This window comes from Hyla sarda, chromosome 10 (assembly GCF_029499605.1).
Source record: "Hyla sarda isolate aHylSar1 chromosome 10, aHylSar1.hap1, whole genome shotgun sequence".
Taxonomy (NCBI): Eukaryota; Metazoa; Chordata; class Amphibia; order Anura; family Hylidae; genus Hyla; species Hyla sarda.
In genome coordinates, this window is record NC_079198.1 from 4,815,142 (window position 1) to 4,831,493 (window position 16,352).

Genomic DNA, 16,352 nt, shown 5'->3' on the forward strand with positions numbered 1-16,352 from the left:
TCCAGTCACCTCCAGAGCTGCACTCACTGTTCTATTATATCAGGTCTTATCCTCCAGCACCGCACTCACTATTCTGCTGTTACATCATGTCTTATCCTCTGGTGACCTCCAGAGCTGCACTCACTATTCTATTACATCATGTCTTATCCTCCAGTCACCTCCAGAGCTGCACTCACTATTCTGCTGTTACATCATGTCTTATCCTCCAGCCACCTCCAGAGCTGCACTCACTATTCTGCCGTTACATCATGTCTTATCCTTATTCTCCAGTCAACTTCAGAGCTGCACTCCATAGTCTATTACATCAGGTCTTATCCTCCAGAGCTGCACTCACTATTCTGCCGTTACAGCATGTCTTCTCTGGTGACCTCCAGAGCTGCACTCCCTATACTATTACATCATGTATTATCCTCCAGTCACCTCTAGAGCTGCACTTTTCTGCAGTTACATCACGTCTTATCCTTATTCTCCAGTCAACTTCAAAGCTGCACTCACTATTCTATTACATCATGTCTTATCCACCAGAGCTGCACTCACTATTCTGCTGTTACATCATGTCTTATTCTACAGTCCCCCCCCCAAAGCTGTAGTCCCTCTTCTGCCATCCACCATATAACATTTCTCATTCTCAATTCATCTTGTGCCGCCGCCCCCCCCCCCCCCCACCCTTTTGCCACAATGTTTTCGCATTGCAAAACCTAAGACCGTACTTACGACAGACTAAGTTAAAGGGGAACTCTGGTGGAATTTTTTTTTTTTAAATCACATGGTGCCAGAAAGTTAAAACAGATTTGTAAATGACTTCTATTAAAAAAAATCTTTACCCTTCCAGTACTTTTTAGCAGCTGTATGTTACAGAGGAAATTCTTTTCTTTAATTTCTTTTTTGTCTTGTCTACAGTGCTCTCTGCCGACACCTGATGCCCATATCAGGAACTGTCCGGAGCAGGAGAAAAATCCCCATAGCAAACATATACTACTCTGGACAGTTCCTGACATGGACAAAGGTGTCAGCAGAGAGCACTGTGGACAAGACAAAAGAAATTCAAAAAGAAAAAGAACTTCCTCTGTAGCATACAGCTGCTAAAAAGTACTGGAAGGGTAAAGATTTTTTTTAATAGAAGTAATTTACAAGTGTGCTTAACTTTCTGGCACCAGTTGATTTATAAAAAAATGTTTTCCCACCGGCGTACCCCTTTAGGTTACCAGGAATAGAACAGCCATTATCTTCCTACAACAGCGCCACCTCTGCCCTTGGGCTGTATGTGGAATTACAACTTCCAGCATCTCCATTCACTTCAGTGAAAGTGAACTGTAAAAACCAAATACAGCCTGAGGACCGGGGTGGTGCTGTTTTTTTTGTACTGAAGAGGTCCGGGTTAGGATACAATAGACTAGCCCAGTGGTCTCCAGACTGTGGGCCTCCAGCTGTTTTAAAAACTACAACTCCCAGCATGCCCAGACAGCCGTTGGCTGTCTGGGCATGCTGGGAGTTGTAGTTTTTGCAACAGCTGGAGGCCCGCAGTCTGGAGACCAGTGGACTTAAACCAGTCAGGCGCGGTATCCTTACACCTCTCATATCCAACCAGAGCGCGAGAAGAACCCCAACTACTGGCGGCGGCAGGCGCAGGACACCCTGAGACAAGCGCTGGAGCTGCAGAAGCTGAACACCAACGAGGCCAAGAACGTCATCATGTTCCTGGGAGATGGTAAGAGCCGGGCAGATCTGATGGGGTAATACTGGGGGTATTACTGGACATGAGGACTAAACGCCCCCTCTGGTCATCACAGGTATGGGGGTGCCCACTGTTACAGCAACACGTATCTTAAAGGGACAGCTCGCTGGAAACCCCGGAGAGGAGACGGTTTCTGGAAATGGACAAGTTCCCGTACGTCGCTCTAGCAAAGGTGAGTGTCTTAAAGGGACCATAATGGGGGACTATAATAGGCATTTAAAGGGCACCCACTGATTTTATAAGGCCATCATTCTGCCCGTCCCCCGTCTCCCCCCCCCCCCCCCCCCCCCCCCCATGCCAGCTCCGGATTTAGCAGCAGTGTCTCCAGTTTTATTAAAGCTCCGGTTCATGCCTCACAGACGGCAGGCGGCAGCCACAGGCTCCGGGCATCACCGGGCAGGAAACCACAGGACATGAAACGTTCTGTTACCTGCGAGCGGTCAGGCAGAATACTTGTGGGTGGTGGTTCACTGCAGGGAGGGGTCCAGCGGTCTCTCCTGTACACAGGAGCTGTGACCCCCAGATTATCTCCACGGCTGGTTCTGCCTATAGGCAAAATAGGCAGCTGCCTAGAGAATCCCTTTGATGGGGGCGCCGCTCTGCCGGCTGCAAGGAAGTTTGCAACCAGCCATCATCTGATGAAACCTACCCAGCCAGAACCACCTTCACATGAGCAGGGGGTTGTTACAGTGTATTACCCCAGTAGTAAAGTGGGGGAGTGTCAAAGGGCGGAGCCAATGGGTGGGGTCAAGGGGCAGCAAAATTCGCTTCCACCTAGGGTGGCAAAAATTGTTGTGCCAGGTCCGATTATCTCCATTATACCAGTGTATTATATGGTGATCTCATCCTGGTTACATTGTAGTGAGCCACAGGGTGCGGTGTGAGGTGTATGGGGAAGATGGTGGTAACCCTTAAATGTTCGTGACACCAGGGTGTGGTTTTTACCGAGAATCACCAGAACGGTATCTCCGCTAGTCCTAGTTAGGCAAATAAGAGTCCAAAGTCAGGTTAGGGTTAACGGTAGCTTTACTGAGGTAGACAGATGGAAAGAGTCTTTACAGCTCGGCCAGGATCCCAGAGAGGTGACCAGTAACACAAGGGACCTCGCAGCTTGCTGGGACTTGTAGTGACTGACAGACTTTATGACAGCCACGCTGACTATAATACACTTGACTGAAGATGGTGTTGTGGACCACTGGTATATGGCGGCACCACGGGTGTAGCGGTGTAGGTAGTGGGATCAGATGGTATTAACCCCTATAATTCGTGACGCCAGAGTGGTTTTTGGGTACTGGAACCACATGATGGTATCTGCTATTCCAATGGCTAGTAGTGAAAGGAGAGTCCACGACCAGTTATGGTTTAACAGAGGCTTTACTGAGTTTAAAGGAGTACTCCAGCACAACATCACTTATCCCCTATACAAAGGATAGGGGATACGTTATAGATTGCGGGGGATCAGAACGTTGTGGGGAGTGTCGGCCGCCGTGTCATGTGGGGACGGAACGTAAAGGAAGAGAAGAGTCAATTGTAATGGACACCCCTTTATATAGTGGGGGGGGCCGGACTAAAGCCCATTGGTCCAGCTGTGGGTCATAGGTTTAAGCTGGTGCTCTCTTGGAGAACATGTGACTGCATAACAACATGTGAGACCTCCACAGGTCCTCTACCACCTATACATAAGGAGGCTGTCTAAGCATTAAAGTGATATACACATCATTATGGAACAACAGGGGGAGACCTTGCAGGGGAGCCCCCAGGTCACTGAGGGTCTCAACCCGACAGAGCCTAAGGCTAGTCCAGGACCATGTCTTGTACTGGGACATCACAATAGTGACAGCAGACAGATGACTTACTGACTGTGCTGGACACTGACCCCGAGACGTCTGGACTGGACTTTATCTCAGCAGAAAGTTTGGTGGAAGAGATTGTAGGACCTCCACCTCTTATGAAGGGGGTGGTGCAAGGTGCCCATAGGCTAGCTTACTGGTCATCTGGTCACCTGGTGCTCTCTGGGTAACACAGGTGACTAACATGTGACAACCATCATGTGACTATACCATATCATAAGGTCCTTTACATTCAATGTACAACTAATTACATTATGGGGACCTGCAGGGGACTCCAGCTGATAGGACTGCGGGAGGCATATCCTGTACCGGGACATCACATCATCTCCCATAGTCCTCTCCTGTGGTCACAGCCCCTCCATATGAACCTCCCCCCCTCCCCCCCCCCCCCCTGCGCCTTTCTTATTCTTTCACATCTTTGATGTATACAAACAACTTCTCCCAAAACCACAAGTTCTGAGGTGGGGGACAAAGCAGGTGGGGGCTTCTTTATTGCCGCACTTCAAACGTCCGGAGACAATAGAAACCAATGAAGCGGATCTGGTGTCACTAGGGTGGGGGCTCCGGGGTGTACATGACGCTGCAAAAACCCAACAACCACCGCGTAACGTGTAACGTCTCCCCTCCATTATAGAACACCCGTCACCTGTTAGGGGCCCCATCCCCGCCCGGGACCCCCACCGACGTGTTTTCCGTTTTTGTTTCCTTCCCGCAGACGTATAACACCAACGCGCAGGTCCCAGACAGCGCAGGCACCGCCACCCGCCTACCTGTGCGGAGTGAAGGCCAACGAGGGGGACGGTCGGCGTGAAACGCAGCAGCGGTGCTAGGTCAATGCAACACCACCAAGGGCAACGAGGTCGATTCCATCTTAAAATGGGCCAAAGACGCAGGTGAGCGCAAAGCGGCATCGGGGCCCTTCCCATCACTAGATCGGCCATGTTGGGCAATGAGGTGGGGGGGGGTCTACTAAGAACTCCCCCAAAGTCCTCAACCCTCCCCCCTTCTGGACAGAGTTGATTGGCAATGATCAGTTTGACCATCACCCAGCTTTCCTAGACTACTTAATTACATATCTGGTCATAGTGATAGATGGTGCTAAAAGAGCGCGTGATGGCAGCCATATTGGATGTCCCCCAAAATCCAGACGTTTGAGGGCTCCTGGACATTGCTGGGGATTCTTTGTTAAGGTTAAATGCTCATACAGGCCCCCCCTACAAAATATAAAACCCCCCCCCCCCCAATTACATTCCGCCTATGAGAAACCTATTGACCAGGCAAATAACAGATGAGTTGTGTAGCTCTAACTAAAAAGGAATCACCACTAGACCATTGTTTTCCTAAGCAGTGCGTCTCCAGCTGTTGCAAAACTACAAACTCCCAGCGTGCCCGGACAGCCGTTGGCTGTCCGGGCATGCTGGGAGTTGTAGTTTTGCAACAGCTGGAGGCTCACTGGTTGGCGAGGACACTATCAGAGGCTCAGGTTGTTTCTGAGACAACAACTCCCAGCTAAAGGCTGTCCGGGCATGCTGGGAGTTGTAGTTTTTGCAACAGCTGGAGGGCACCCTGGTTGGGGAGACACTGTCTCAGAGGCTCAGCTCCCCCATTCTTTACACTACAGCACTGCTTCATTTGTTACCATTGTAACAAGATTGTATTATAAAATGCTGATACATTGTAACGAGTCCCCAGCTGTGAGAACTATTAGACCGGGGGGCAATTTTATCTTTATCAGCATTTCCCAACCAGGGTGACTCAGATAGGCCCGGACGGCCATTGGCTGTCCAAGCATGCTGGGAGTTTTAGTTCTGCAACAGCTGGAGGCCCCCTGGTTGGAGACACTATCAGAGGCTCAGGTTGTTGTAGCTGTTGCGCGCTCCTCCAATGCTTTAAAAACGAGGAACACTTCTCACATCTGAGGATTTGTTACCGTTGTACCCAGTCCAGACAATGATACATTGTAACTAACTACCAGAAAGTAAGATTAAATAACACTGCTACATTGTAACGAGCCCCCAGCTGTGAGAACTATTAGACCAGGCATCCCATCTATATCAGCGTTTCCCAACCAGAGTTCCTCCAGCTATTGCAAAACTACAACTCCCAGCATGCCCGGACAGCCAACGGCTGCTGGAAGTTGTAGCTTTGCAACAGCTGGAGACACTTGGGGAAAACTGCACTAGACCATATAGGCAAAAAAAAAAATTATCTATCTATAGATATATATTTTATATAAAATATGTTTTTTTTTATAGAATATATTCATCTATAAAATGTATTAAAAAATATATATTTTATATATATATATTTTATAGATAATTATTACCGGTATGTGTCTAATATATTTATCTATAAAATGTATTTATGTGTATAATATTATATATATATACACATATATATACATATATACACATATATATTATATACATATACACACACATTTTTTATCTATAAAATTTATTTATAAAAAATATTTTTATAAATACATTTTATAGATAAATATATTAATCTATAAAAAAAACTTCTATATATTTTATATACAGATTTTTTTATCTATATTGATAGATTGGGATATTGTACTAGAAATAAAATAGATTACAAAAGGATTTACTAGAAATTTATATCTATTCACTAAATTAAATAAAGTAGATCAAATGAGATGAATATTGCCAAGTCTATTGTTGCACAATGTTACATAACTGTTCCTGAAGAACATTCTTCTTTTAGGGAGGGTTATTCTTTAACATTTACTTTGCAGTTTCCGCCTGGTGTATCAGTGCGCGGCACAAGGGGAATCACGGTTTCTCTTATTTTTAGTGTTTTTTGTTACTATACGTGTTCCTTTTATTACCGCCAACTGTTTGCTGAAGCAAGGGGAACGCAAGGGCCGTGCATTACACATAACAGTAATGCTCATCCTGATCCTCCTGCTTCATGAATAGCACAGTAACTGCAGGGAGGACCGACACCAGCAGATCAGTAAGAATCATCATTAATCCTTGTTGTTCCCCAGGCAAGTCTGTGGGGGTGGTGACCACTACCAGGGTTAACCATGCCACCCCAAGTGCCGCCTACGCCCACTGTGTGAACCGGGACTGGTACTCCGATAATGAGATGCCCAAAGAAGCCGCGGAGGAAGGATGTAAGGACATCGCCTGGCAGCTCGTCAACAACATCCCCGATATCGAGGTAAGACGATGGGGGGGCACATTGTGGAGATGGGGCGGCACATTGTGGAGATGGGGGGGGGCACATTGTGGAGATGGGGGGGCACATTGTGGAGATGGGATGGGGGGGGGGCACATTGTGGAGATGGGGGGCACATTGTGGAGATGGGATGGGGGGCACATTGTGGAGATGGGGGGCACATTGTGGAGATGGGATGGGGGGCACATACATGGGGGGCGTCAGGTTAATGACTCACGGTTTTGTGCGATTCTGATCGGATCCAGATCTGGAGCAGAAGGATTTTCACTGGAAGAGAAGAAGAATCTGTGAGACCTGACGCCATTCTCTCTCTTATTACAGGTTATCATGGGCGGGGGCAGGAAGTACATGTTCCCCAAAAACACCCCCGACGTGGAGTACCCCAAAGATGGGAAGTCAAACGGCACGAGGCTCGATGGACTGAACCTGACCCGAGTGTGGAGGGAGAAGAAGCCGCAACACAAGGTACAACAGTGATACTACCATCTATCCACTGGGGGGGGGGGGGGGGGGCGGCAGGAGGAGTTCTTTATAAATGTGGCCCCAAGAACAGAACACAGTGCAGTCACTTACCTGCTTTAGAAAACATGTCCAGCACCGCACCCGCCGCCATCCTGCTGGAAGTCACAGATCTTCACTCCTTAAAAACACAAGAAATGGAGAACAAGTTAACATCCTGCGTCCACCACTAGGGGGGGGCTCAGGAACTGACTGCTAATTATTCTATTCAGCTGCCACCACTAGGGGGAGCTCAGGAACTGACTGCTTAAGATTCTATTCAGCTGCCACCACTAGGGGGAGCTCAGGAACTGATTGCTTAAGATTCTATTCAGCTGCCACCACTAGGGGGAGCTCAGGAACCGACTGCTTAAGATTCTATTCAGCTGCCACCACTAGGGGGAGCTCAGGAACTGACTGCTTAAGATTCTATTCAGCTGCCACCACTAGGGGGAGCTCAGGAGCTGATTATTATAATATTTATATATTTATAAAGCACCAAGAGATTCCACAGAACATTTTCAACTTTGGGGGGGTACAAATAAAGACATTACAATATTACACACTTAATATTCTAACAAGAGGGGAGTTATATTGATTTCTTATGCTATTTTGCTACCACCACTAGGGGGAACTCAGGAGCTGACTGTATATTGATTTTTTATGATACCATTGTGCTACCACTAGGGGGAGCTTAGAAGCTGACTGTATACTGACTTCATATTATAGTCTGCTGCCACCACTAGATGGTGCTCTGGAGCCAACTGTATACTGACTGTACATAACATTCTGCTGCCACCACTAGGGGGCGCACAGGAGCTGACTATACTGACTGCACACCATAAGTCGCTCACATTCTCCATGTTTCTCACAGGCGGCACATTACATCTGGAACCAGGAGCAGCTGATGGCCCTGAAGCCACAGGACGTGGACTATCTGTTGGGTAAGTGCTGAATGCTCGGAGCCTACAGGGGGCGCCCCACAGCCTGAACCCCCCATAATAACCATTTGTTTCCAGGTCTGTTCGAGCCGGGAGACCTGGTGTACGAGCTGGACCGGAACCAGTCTACGGACCCGTCCCTCCCCGAGATGGTGAAGGTGGCCATCAGCATCCTAAAGAAGAACCCCAAAGGCTTCTTCCTATTGGTAGAGGGTGAGTGACCCCAAACGGGAGACTTACCACCCAGATATTAAAGGCGTACTCCACCCCTAGACATCTTATCCCCTATCCAAAGGATGGCTGGGTTCACACTGGGATTTCTGCCGGAGACCAAGCCGGCGGCACTAGGACCGCACTGACTGCATTGCCGTCCCCATAGATGTCAATGCATTTCTGAGCAGATCTACCAAAAGATCTACCCAGAAATGCATTGCCGTCTATGGGGACGGCAATGCAGTCTGTGCGGTCCTAGTGCCGCCGGCTTGGTCTCCGGCAGGAATTCCACAGTGTGGACTTAGCCTAGGTGATCAGAACTCCGGCACGATCTCTGGGACGGAGTACCCCTTTAACCCCCTCCAGTCAGTAACGAGCATTATGTTGTCGGTCAGGTGGACGCATTGACCACGGGCATCACGAGGGTAAAGCCAAGCAAGCGCTCTACGAAGCGGTGGAGATGGACCGCGCCATAGGCCTCGCCGCCAACATGACCTCCGTGGACGACACCCTGACCGTGGTCACCGCCGACCACTCCCACGTCTTCACGTTCGGCGGCTACACGCACCGCGGCACCTCCATCTTTGGTGAGTGGGAGGATCTCCATCATATACGGCGTCATGGACGCGGCTCCCCCCCCCCCCCCCGATCAGTCATGTGACCTCCTTGTCATTGCAGGTCTGGCCCCGATGCTGAGTGACATCGACCAGAAACCCTTCACGTCCATCCTGTACGGAAACGGCCCCGGGTACAAACTAGTGGACGGAAACCGCGAAAACGTCTCCACTGTGGATCACAGTGAGTATAGATCAACGTTAACTCCAACTACAGTGCCTCCAGCTGTTGCAAAACTACAACTCCCAGGATGCTCGGACAGCCAACGGCTCTCTGGGCATTCTGGGAGTTGTAGTTTTTCAACAGCTGGAGGCACCCTGTTTGGGGAGACTATCAGACTCAGGTTGTTGTATATGTTGCTCGCTCCCCATGCTTTACATTACAGCACTGCTTGATTGTTACTAGAGATGAGCGAACTTACAGTAAATTCAATTCGTCACGAACTTCTCGGCTCGGCAGTTGATGACTTTTCCTGCATAAATTAGTTCAGCTTTCTGGTGCTCCGGTGGGCTGGAAAAGGTGGATACAGTCCTAGGAGACTCTTTCCTAGGACAGTATCCACCTTTTCCAGCCCACCGGAGCACCGGAAAGCTGAACTAAATTTATGCAGGAAAAGTCATCAACTGCCGAGCCGAGAAGTTCATGACGAATTGAATTTACTGTAAGTTCGCTCATCTCTAATAGTTACCATTGTAGTCAGTCCAGACAATGATACATTGTAACAAGATTGTATTATAAAACGCTGATACATTGTAACGAGCCCCCAGCTGTGAGAACTATTCGACCAGGTATCCTATCTATATCAGCGTTTCCCAACCAGAGTTCCTCCAGCTACTGCAAAACTACAACTCCCAGCATGCCCGGACAGCAAACGGCTGTCCGGGCATGCTGGGAGTTGTAGTTTTGCAACAGCTGGAGGCACCCTGGTTGGGAAACGCTGTATCAGAGGCTCATACTGTTGCAGCTACTTGTTCGCTTCCCCATGCTTTACACTACAACACTGCTTTCCGAGACAACAACTCCCAGCTAAAGACTGTCCGGGCATGCTGGGAGTTGTAGTTTTGCAACAGCTGGAGGCACCCTGGTTGGGGAGACACTGTCTCAGAGGCTCAGCTCCCCCATGCTTTACATTACAGCACTGCTCGATTTGTTACCATTGTAACAAGATTGTATTAAGATTATAAAACGCTGATACATTGTAACGAGGCCCCAGCTGTGAGAACTATTAGACCGGGGCAATTATTTCTATATCAGCGTTTCCCAACCAGGGTGCCTCCAGCTGTTGCAAAACTACAACTCAGATAGGCCCGGACGGCCGTTGGCTGTCCAAGCATGCTGGGAGTTGTAGTTTTGCAACAGCTGGAGGCACCCTGGTTGGAGACACTATCAGAGGCTCAGGTTGTTGTAGCTGTTGCTCACTCCCCAATGCTTTAAAAATGAGGAACATTTCTCACATCTGAGGATTTGTTACCGTTGTAGCCAGTCCAGACAATGATACATTGTAACAAACTACCAGAAAAAGAAAGTAAGATTACATAACACCGATACATTGTAACGAGCCCCCAGCTGTGAGAACTATTAGACCAGGCAATCCTATCTAGATCAGCATTTCCCAACCAAAGTGCCTCCAGCTGTTGAAAAAAAATACAACTCCCAGTATGCCCAGACAAGCGGTGCTTCATTGCATTTTATTACTGTAACTGGGTCATGTGATCATCAGCCTGACCCACAGAAAATGTGTGTTTAATGTAGCGTTTTCCCACTAGGATGCCTCCAGCTGCTGCAAAACTACAACTCCCAGCATGCTCAGACAGCCAACGGCTGTCCGGGCATGCTGGGAGTTGTAGTTTTGCAACAGCTGGAGGCACCCCTGGTTGGGAAACGCTGATATAGACAGTTGCCCAGTCTAAAACTAATCACAGCTGGGGGCTCGTTACAATGTATAAGCAACACCATTTACTTTCTTTTTCTGGTAATTTGTTACAATGTTTCATTCTAAACAACTGACAAGTGCTCAGATGTTTAAAAAACAGTAAGACCCCTGCTTGTTGTCAGTGACTGGAAGCTGCAGGATTTTGCGAGTTCTAGTGAATTCTAACCGTCTCGGCGTTCTTTCAGCTCTATCGTCCTACCAGGCGCAGTCCGCCGTCCCCCTACGCCAGGAGACGCACGGCGGAGAAGACGTCGCTGTTTTCGCTAAGGGTCCGATGGCGCACCTGCTGCACGGCGTCCACGAGCAGAACTACATCCCGCACGTCATGGCGTACGCCTCCTGCATAGGACAAAACCGCGACCACTGCGTGACCGGGGGCGCGGGGCGCAGCGCCGCCTCCCTCACCCTGCTGTTCAGCGCCCTCACGGTGCGGCTGATCCTGTGAGCCACCGGCGCGTTGATCTCCTACCTCACTCTACACGGCTCCGGTCGGCTCCGCTACACCGTCCACTGGGGGGCGCAGGAGACCCGTCCACAGCAGGTTCTGTGTCACCCACAACCAAAGACTTTACCACAACCACTAAGGAGCGGACAGGCGTCCCAGACACCCCAACAACCCCGAGTACACAGTCAATATGGCCGCCATCACAGCCCCTGCAAGGAAGTTACCCAGCTTCCCCAGGATCCTGAATGGTTCAGAAAAGGCTGGAGAAAGCTGGATGAAAAGCCCTGCAGGAGGTGATGTAGAGAAGGACAGGACTCGGGGGGATTGGATTATTGGGGATCATTCTGGATTTTTGGGCCAGAGGGTTTGTACATTTATTGGATTTTATTCTTACATTTCATTTCTGTAAATAAAGACGTAAATGCTGAAACCGCGTATGAGGGGGGAGAGATCACTGCACCGGGGGGCCCCATCTGACCACTAGGGGCAGTGCTGCAGGGTCAGATCACTGTGGGGTCCCATCTGACCACTAGGGGCAGTGCTGCAGGGTCAGATCACTGTGGGGTCCCATCTGACCACTAGGGACAGTGTTGCGGGGCCCCTCTGACCACTACAGCCAGGGTCAGGTACTAAAGGATCAGGGACAGGTCACTGTGGGCCCCATTAGATCACATGGGGCAGTGCTAGATCATTGTGGGGCCCCATCTGACCACTAGGGGCAGTGCTGCAGGGTCAGATCACTGTGGGCTCCATCTGACCACTAGGGGCAGTGCTAGATCACTGTGGGCCCCATCTGACCACTAGGGGCAGATCACTGTGGGGCCCCATCTGACCACTAGGGGCAGTGCTGCAGGGTCAGATCACTGTGGGGTCCCATCTGACCACTAGGGGCAGTGCTGCAGGGTCAGATCACTGGGGTCCCATCTGACCACTAGGGGCAGTGCTGCAGGGTCAGATCACTGTGGGCCCCATCTGACCACTAGGGGGCAGTGCTAGATCACTGTGGGCCCCATCTGACCACTAGGGGCAGTGTTGCGGGGCCCCTCTGACCACTACAGCCAGGGTCAGGTACTAAAGGATCAGGGTCAGATCACTGTGGGCCCCATTAGATCACCAGGGGCAGTGCTAGATCATTGTGGGGCCCCATCTGACCACTAGGGGCAGTGCTGCAGGGCCCTGTATTATTGGGGTATAGGCCGCTGCCAGGGTATAAATAGCCAATATTTTCCCGGCAGGAGGTTTTCCAGCCGCAGGATCTTGGCCTCTGGACACGGAGCAGCCACACAGCAGTAATGTCTGCCCAGGTCCACGTCTATTTGGGGAGACCCCCCCCCCCCCCTCGTCTGGGTACAATGGTGTCCTGTATAGTCTGAGGAGAAAAACCTTCCAGACATTTATAGAATAAGGGCTGCGGGATACCTGCGACTGTAACAAACCTGCATACACAGTGCAGAACAAATTCTGCGCACTCACTATTCTGCTGTTACATCATGTCTTATCCTCCAGAGCTGCACTCACTATTCTGCTGTTACATCATGTCTTATCCTCCAGAGCTGCACTCACTATTCTGCAGGGATGCAGTAACTGTTAACCCATATCACAATGTTAAAATGGCGACTCCCCTTCTGTAATCCCCCCCCCCCATGCAGAGTCTTTCCATTGTGGGCAGGTTTGGCGCTTCCTCCAGTGACCAGAACACGGAAACATCAATTATTGTTAATAGCAACAAAAAGTTCAACCACAAAACATTGTTCCAAAGAATCGCCAAGACCGCGCAGAGCTGGACCAGCGCCCGGCGCAGCCGCAACCTGCCGGAGGGTCATTACTGCGATCTCTTCCAGCCCTCAGAACAGGATGAAACGCTGAGAACTAATCCCACAAAACACCCCCACCCCAAATATCCCTCCTGAGAAACAGGGGTGCGATAGTCTGCAGGATATATCACTATGTATCAGGAGGCAGAGCAGACAGAGCGATGTTCTGCAGATCTGTAGAGAGGTCAGAGGTGTAATAATCTGCAGGATCTATCACTATGTATCAGGAGGTAGAGAGGACAGAGCAATGTTCTGCAGATCTGTAGAGAGGTCAGTGGTGTAATAATCTGCAGGATATATCACTATGTATCAGGAGGTAGAGAGGACAGTGATGTTCTGCAGATATAAAGAGGTCAGTGGTGTAATAATCTGCAGGATATATCACTATGTATCAGGAGGTAGAGAGGACAGAGCGATGTTCTGCAGATCTGTAGAGAGGTCAGTGGTGTAATAATCTGCAGGATCTATCACTATGTATCAGGAGGAGGAGAGGACAGAGCGATGTTCTGCAGACCTAGGTGTAATAATCTGCAGGATATATCACTATGTATCAGGAGGTAGAGAGGACAGAGCAATGTTCTGCAGACCTAGGTGTAATAATCTGCAGGATATATCACTATGTATCAGGAGGTAGAGAGGACAGAGCGATGTTCTGCAGATCTGTAGAGAGGTCAGTGGTGTAATAATCTGCAGGATCTATCACTATGTATCAGGAGGAGGAGAGGACAGAGCGATGTTCTGCAGATCTGTAGAGAGGTCAGTGGTGTAATAATCTGCAGGATCTATCACTATGTATCAGGAGGAGGAGAGGACAGAGCGATGTTCTGCAGACCTAGGTGTAATAATCTGCAGGATATATCACTATGTATCAGGAGGTAGAGAGGACAGAGCAATGTTCTGCAGACCTAGGTGTAATAATCTGCAGGATATATCACTATGTATCAGGAGGTAGAGAGGACAGAGCGATGTTCTGCAGATCTGTAGAGAGGTCAGTGGTGTAATAATCTGCAGGATAGATCACTATGTATCAGGAGGTAGAGAGGACAGAGCGATGTTCTGCAGATCTGTAGAGAAGTCAGGTGTAATAATCTGCAGGATATATGACTATGTATCAGGAGGAGAGAGGACAGAGCGATGTTCTGCAGATCTGTAGATAGGTCAGAGGTGTAATAATCTGCAGGATATATCACTATGTATCAGGAGGTAGAGAGGACAGAGCGATGTTCTGCAGATCTGTAGAGAGGTCAGTGGTGTAATAATCTGCAGGATATATCACTATGTATCAGGAGGTAGAGAGGACAGAGCGATGTTCTGCAGATCTGTATAGAGGTCAGTGGTGTAATAATCTGCAGGATATATCACTATGTATCAGGAGGTAGAGAGAGCAGAGCGATGTTCTGCAGATCTGTAGAGAGGTCAGCCATGTATGTAGACAGGTGTCCTGCAGGGGGCAGAAGGTGCAGGTTGACCAGCAATTAGATCAGTGTTTCCCCAACCAATGCACCTCCAGCTGTTGCATAACTACAACGCCCAGCATGCCCGGACAGCCAAAGGCTGTCCGGGCATGCTGGGAGTTGTAGTTTTGCAACAGCTGGAGGCACCCTGGTTGGGAATTACTGCTCTATAAAGAAAAAGTTCTATCCACTCCGGTATAGGCGCGTGTTCACATTCTGGTATTTTTGGATGCAGCTTTTGAAGCTAAAGGCTGGAAATAACAAAACAACAAAAACTCTCGGCCTTTCCATGATACCGATCCTCTACGGCACTCACCGGACTCCAAGGAGAAAGTGACCAGCACCCAAAAGAGCCGCCCTCCCCCCCATCCTTATTAATAGGCGCAGAGGAGGAGCCGCCTGGACATCGTTGCCTCCTATTAACCCTTAATATGATGTAGTAACCGGCCCAGCACCTACTCCTCTCCGCTTTTTGTATGTAGCAGAGCTGTGAGGGCCGTCCAGAGGGATAAAATCACTGAGGGGGGAGATTTATCAAAACCTGTGTAGAGGAAGAGCGGTGCTGTTGCCCATAGCGACCAATCAGATCGCTGCTTTCACTTTTGAAAAAGGACCAATCAGATCGCTGCTTTCACTTTTGAAAAAGGACCTCTGAGAAATGAAAGATGCCCTCTGACTGGTTGCTACGAGCAACCGGTCAACTTCTCCTCATAAATCTCCCCCTCAACGTCCTAAAATATGTCTGAACACGGGTCAAGACCCCTCAGTCCAAACGTATCGCCGAGGCGCATCAACAATTTAACCCCTAACCCTCCAGTACAGTTTTTGTTTTCTCCTCCTCGCCTTCCAAAAGCCATCAACCATTCAATTGCTCATACAGATGAATGTAATCCTATAGTATTACATTAAAAGGGGTTATCAACTGGCTCCAGAGAGTTAAAGAGATTTGTAAATTACTTTTATTAAAAAAAAAATCTTAATCCTTTCAGTACTTATGAGCTGCTAAAGTTGACTTGTTCTTTTCTGTCTAAGTGCTCTCTGGTGTCTCGGGAACTGTCCAGAGTAGAAGCAAATCCCCATAGCAAACCTCTTCTACTCTGTGCAGTTCCCGAGACAAGCAGAGATGTCAGCAGAGAGCACTGTTGCCAGACAGAAAAGAACAACTCAACTTCAGCAGCTGATAATTATTGGTAGGGTTAAGATTTTTTTTTTATAGAAGTAATTTGCACATCTGTTTAACTTTCTGGAGCCAGTTGATAAATATATAAAAAAGTTTTTTTTCCTGGAGTACCCCTTTAATCTCTAGTGTTTCCCAACCAGGGTTTTTCCAGCTGCTGCAAAACTACAACTCTCAGCATGCCCGGACAGCCAACGGCTGTCCGGGCATGCTGGGAGTTATAGTTTAGCAATATCTGGAGGCACCTTGGTTGGGGAACACTGCTCTATGCCATAATTACGCACAGCGCCCTCCTGTAGACTTCTTTGGGCGCCTTACAGCTTCTGATGAGGAGATCTCATGTAATACTATAAATCAGACACTAGATGGCAGGAGACCTCTTCCCATCCGATGACACTAGACGCAGCATGTAGTTGTGAAGTAGAATCATATATATATATATATATATATATATATATATATATATATAT

The 16,352-nt window shown here is 48.8% G+C and overlaps 2 protein-coding genes across 2 annotated transcripts in view; one reads left to right on the forward strand and one right to left on the reverse strand.

The window, feature by feature from the left end:
- LOC130293920 (alkaline phosphatase-like) overlaps positions 1 to 11,865 on the forward strand; it is a 27,498-nt gene extending 15,633 nt beyond the window's left edge. Inside the window, 13 exon segments of the mRNA XM_056543200.1 lie at positions 1,589 to 1,708; positions 1,791 to 1,867; positions 1,869 to 1,907; positions 4,301 to 4,348; positions 4,350 to 4,379; positions 4,382 to 4,478; positions 6,599 to 6,774; positions 7,114 to 7,257; positions 8,165 to 8,234; positions 8,310 to 8,444; positions 8,840 to 9,031; positions 9,123 to 9,242; positions 11,178 to 11,865. Of these exon segments, the coding sequence (XP_056399175.1) occupies positions 1,589 to 1,708; positions 1,791 to 1,867; positions 1,869 to 1,907; positions 4,301 to 4,348; positions 4,350 to 4,379; positions 4,382 to 4,478; positions 6,599 to 6,774; positions 7,114 to 7,257; positions 8,165 to 8,234; positions 8,310 to 8,444; positions 8,840 to 9,031; positions 9,123 to 9,242; positions 11,178 to 11,437 (1,508 nt within the window). The 3' untranslated portion in view covers positions 11,438 to 11,865.
- The window catches only part of ECE1 (endothelin converting enzyme 1), a 60,218-nt gene extending 44,999 nt beyond the window's left edge, over positions 1 to 15,219 (reverse strand). The window contains 3 exon segments of the mRNA XM_056543186.1: positions 7,010 to 7,059; positions 7,366 to 7,432; positions 15,022 to 15,219. Of these exon segments, the coding sequence (XP_056399161.1) occupies positions 7,010 to 7,059; positions 7,366 to 7,405 (90 nt within the window). The 5' untranslated portion in view covers positions 7,406 to 7,432; positions 15,022 to 15,219.
- Positions 15,220 to 16,352: the final 1,133 nt, after the last annotated feature.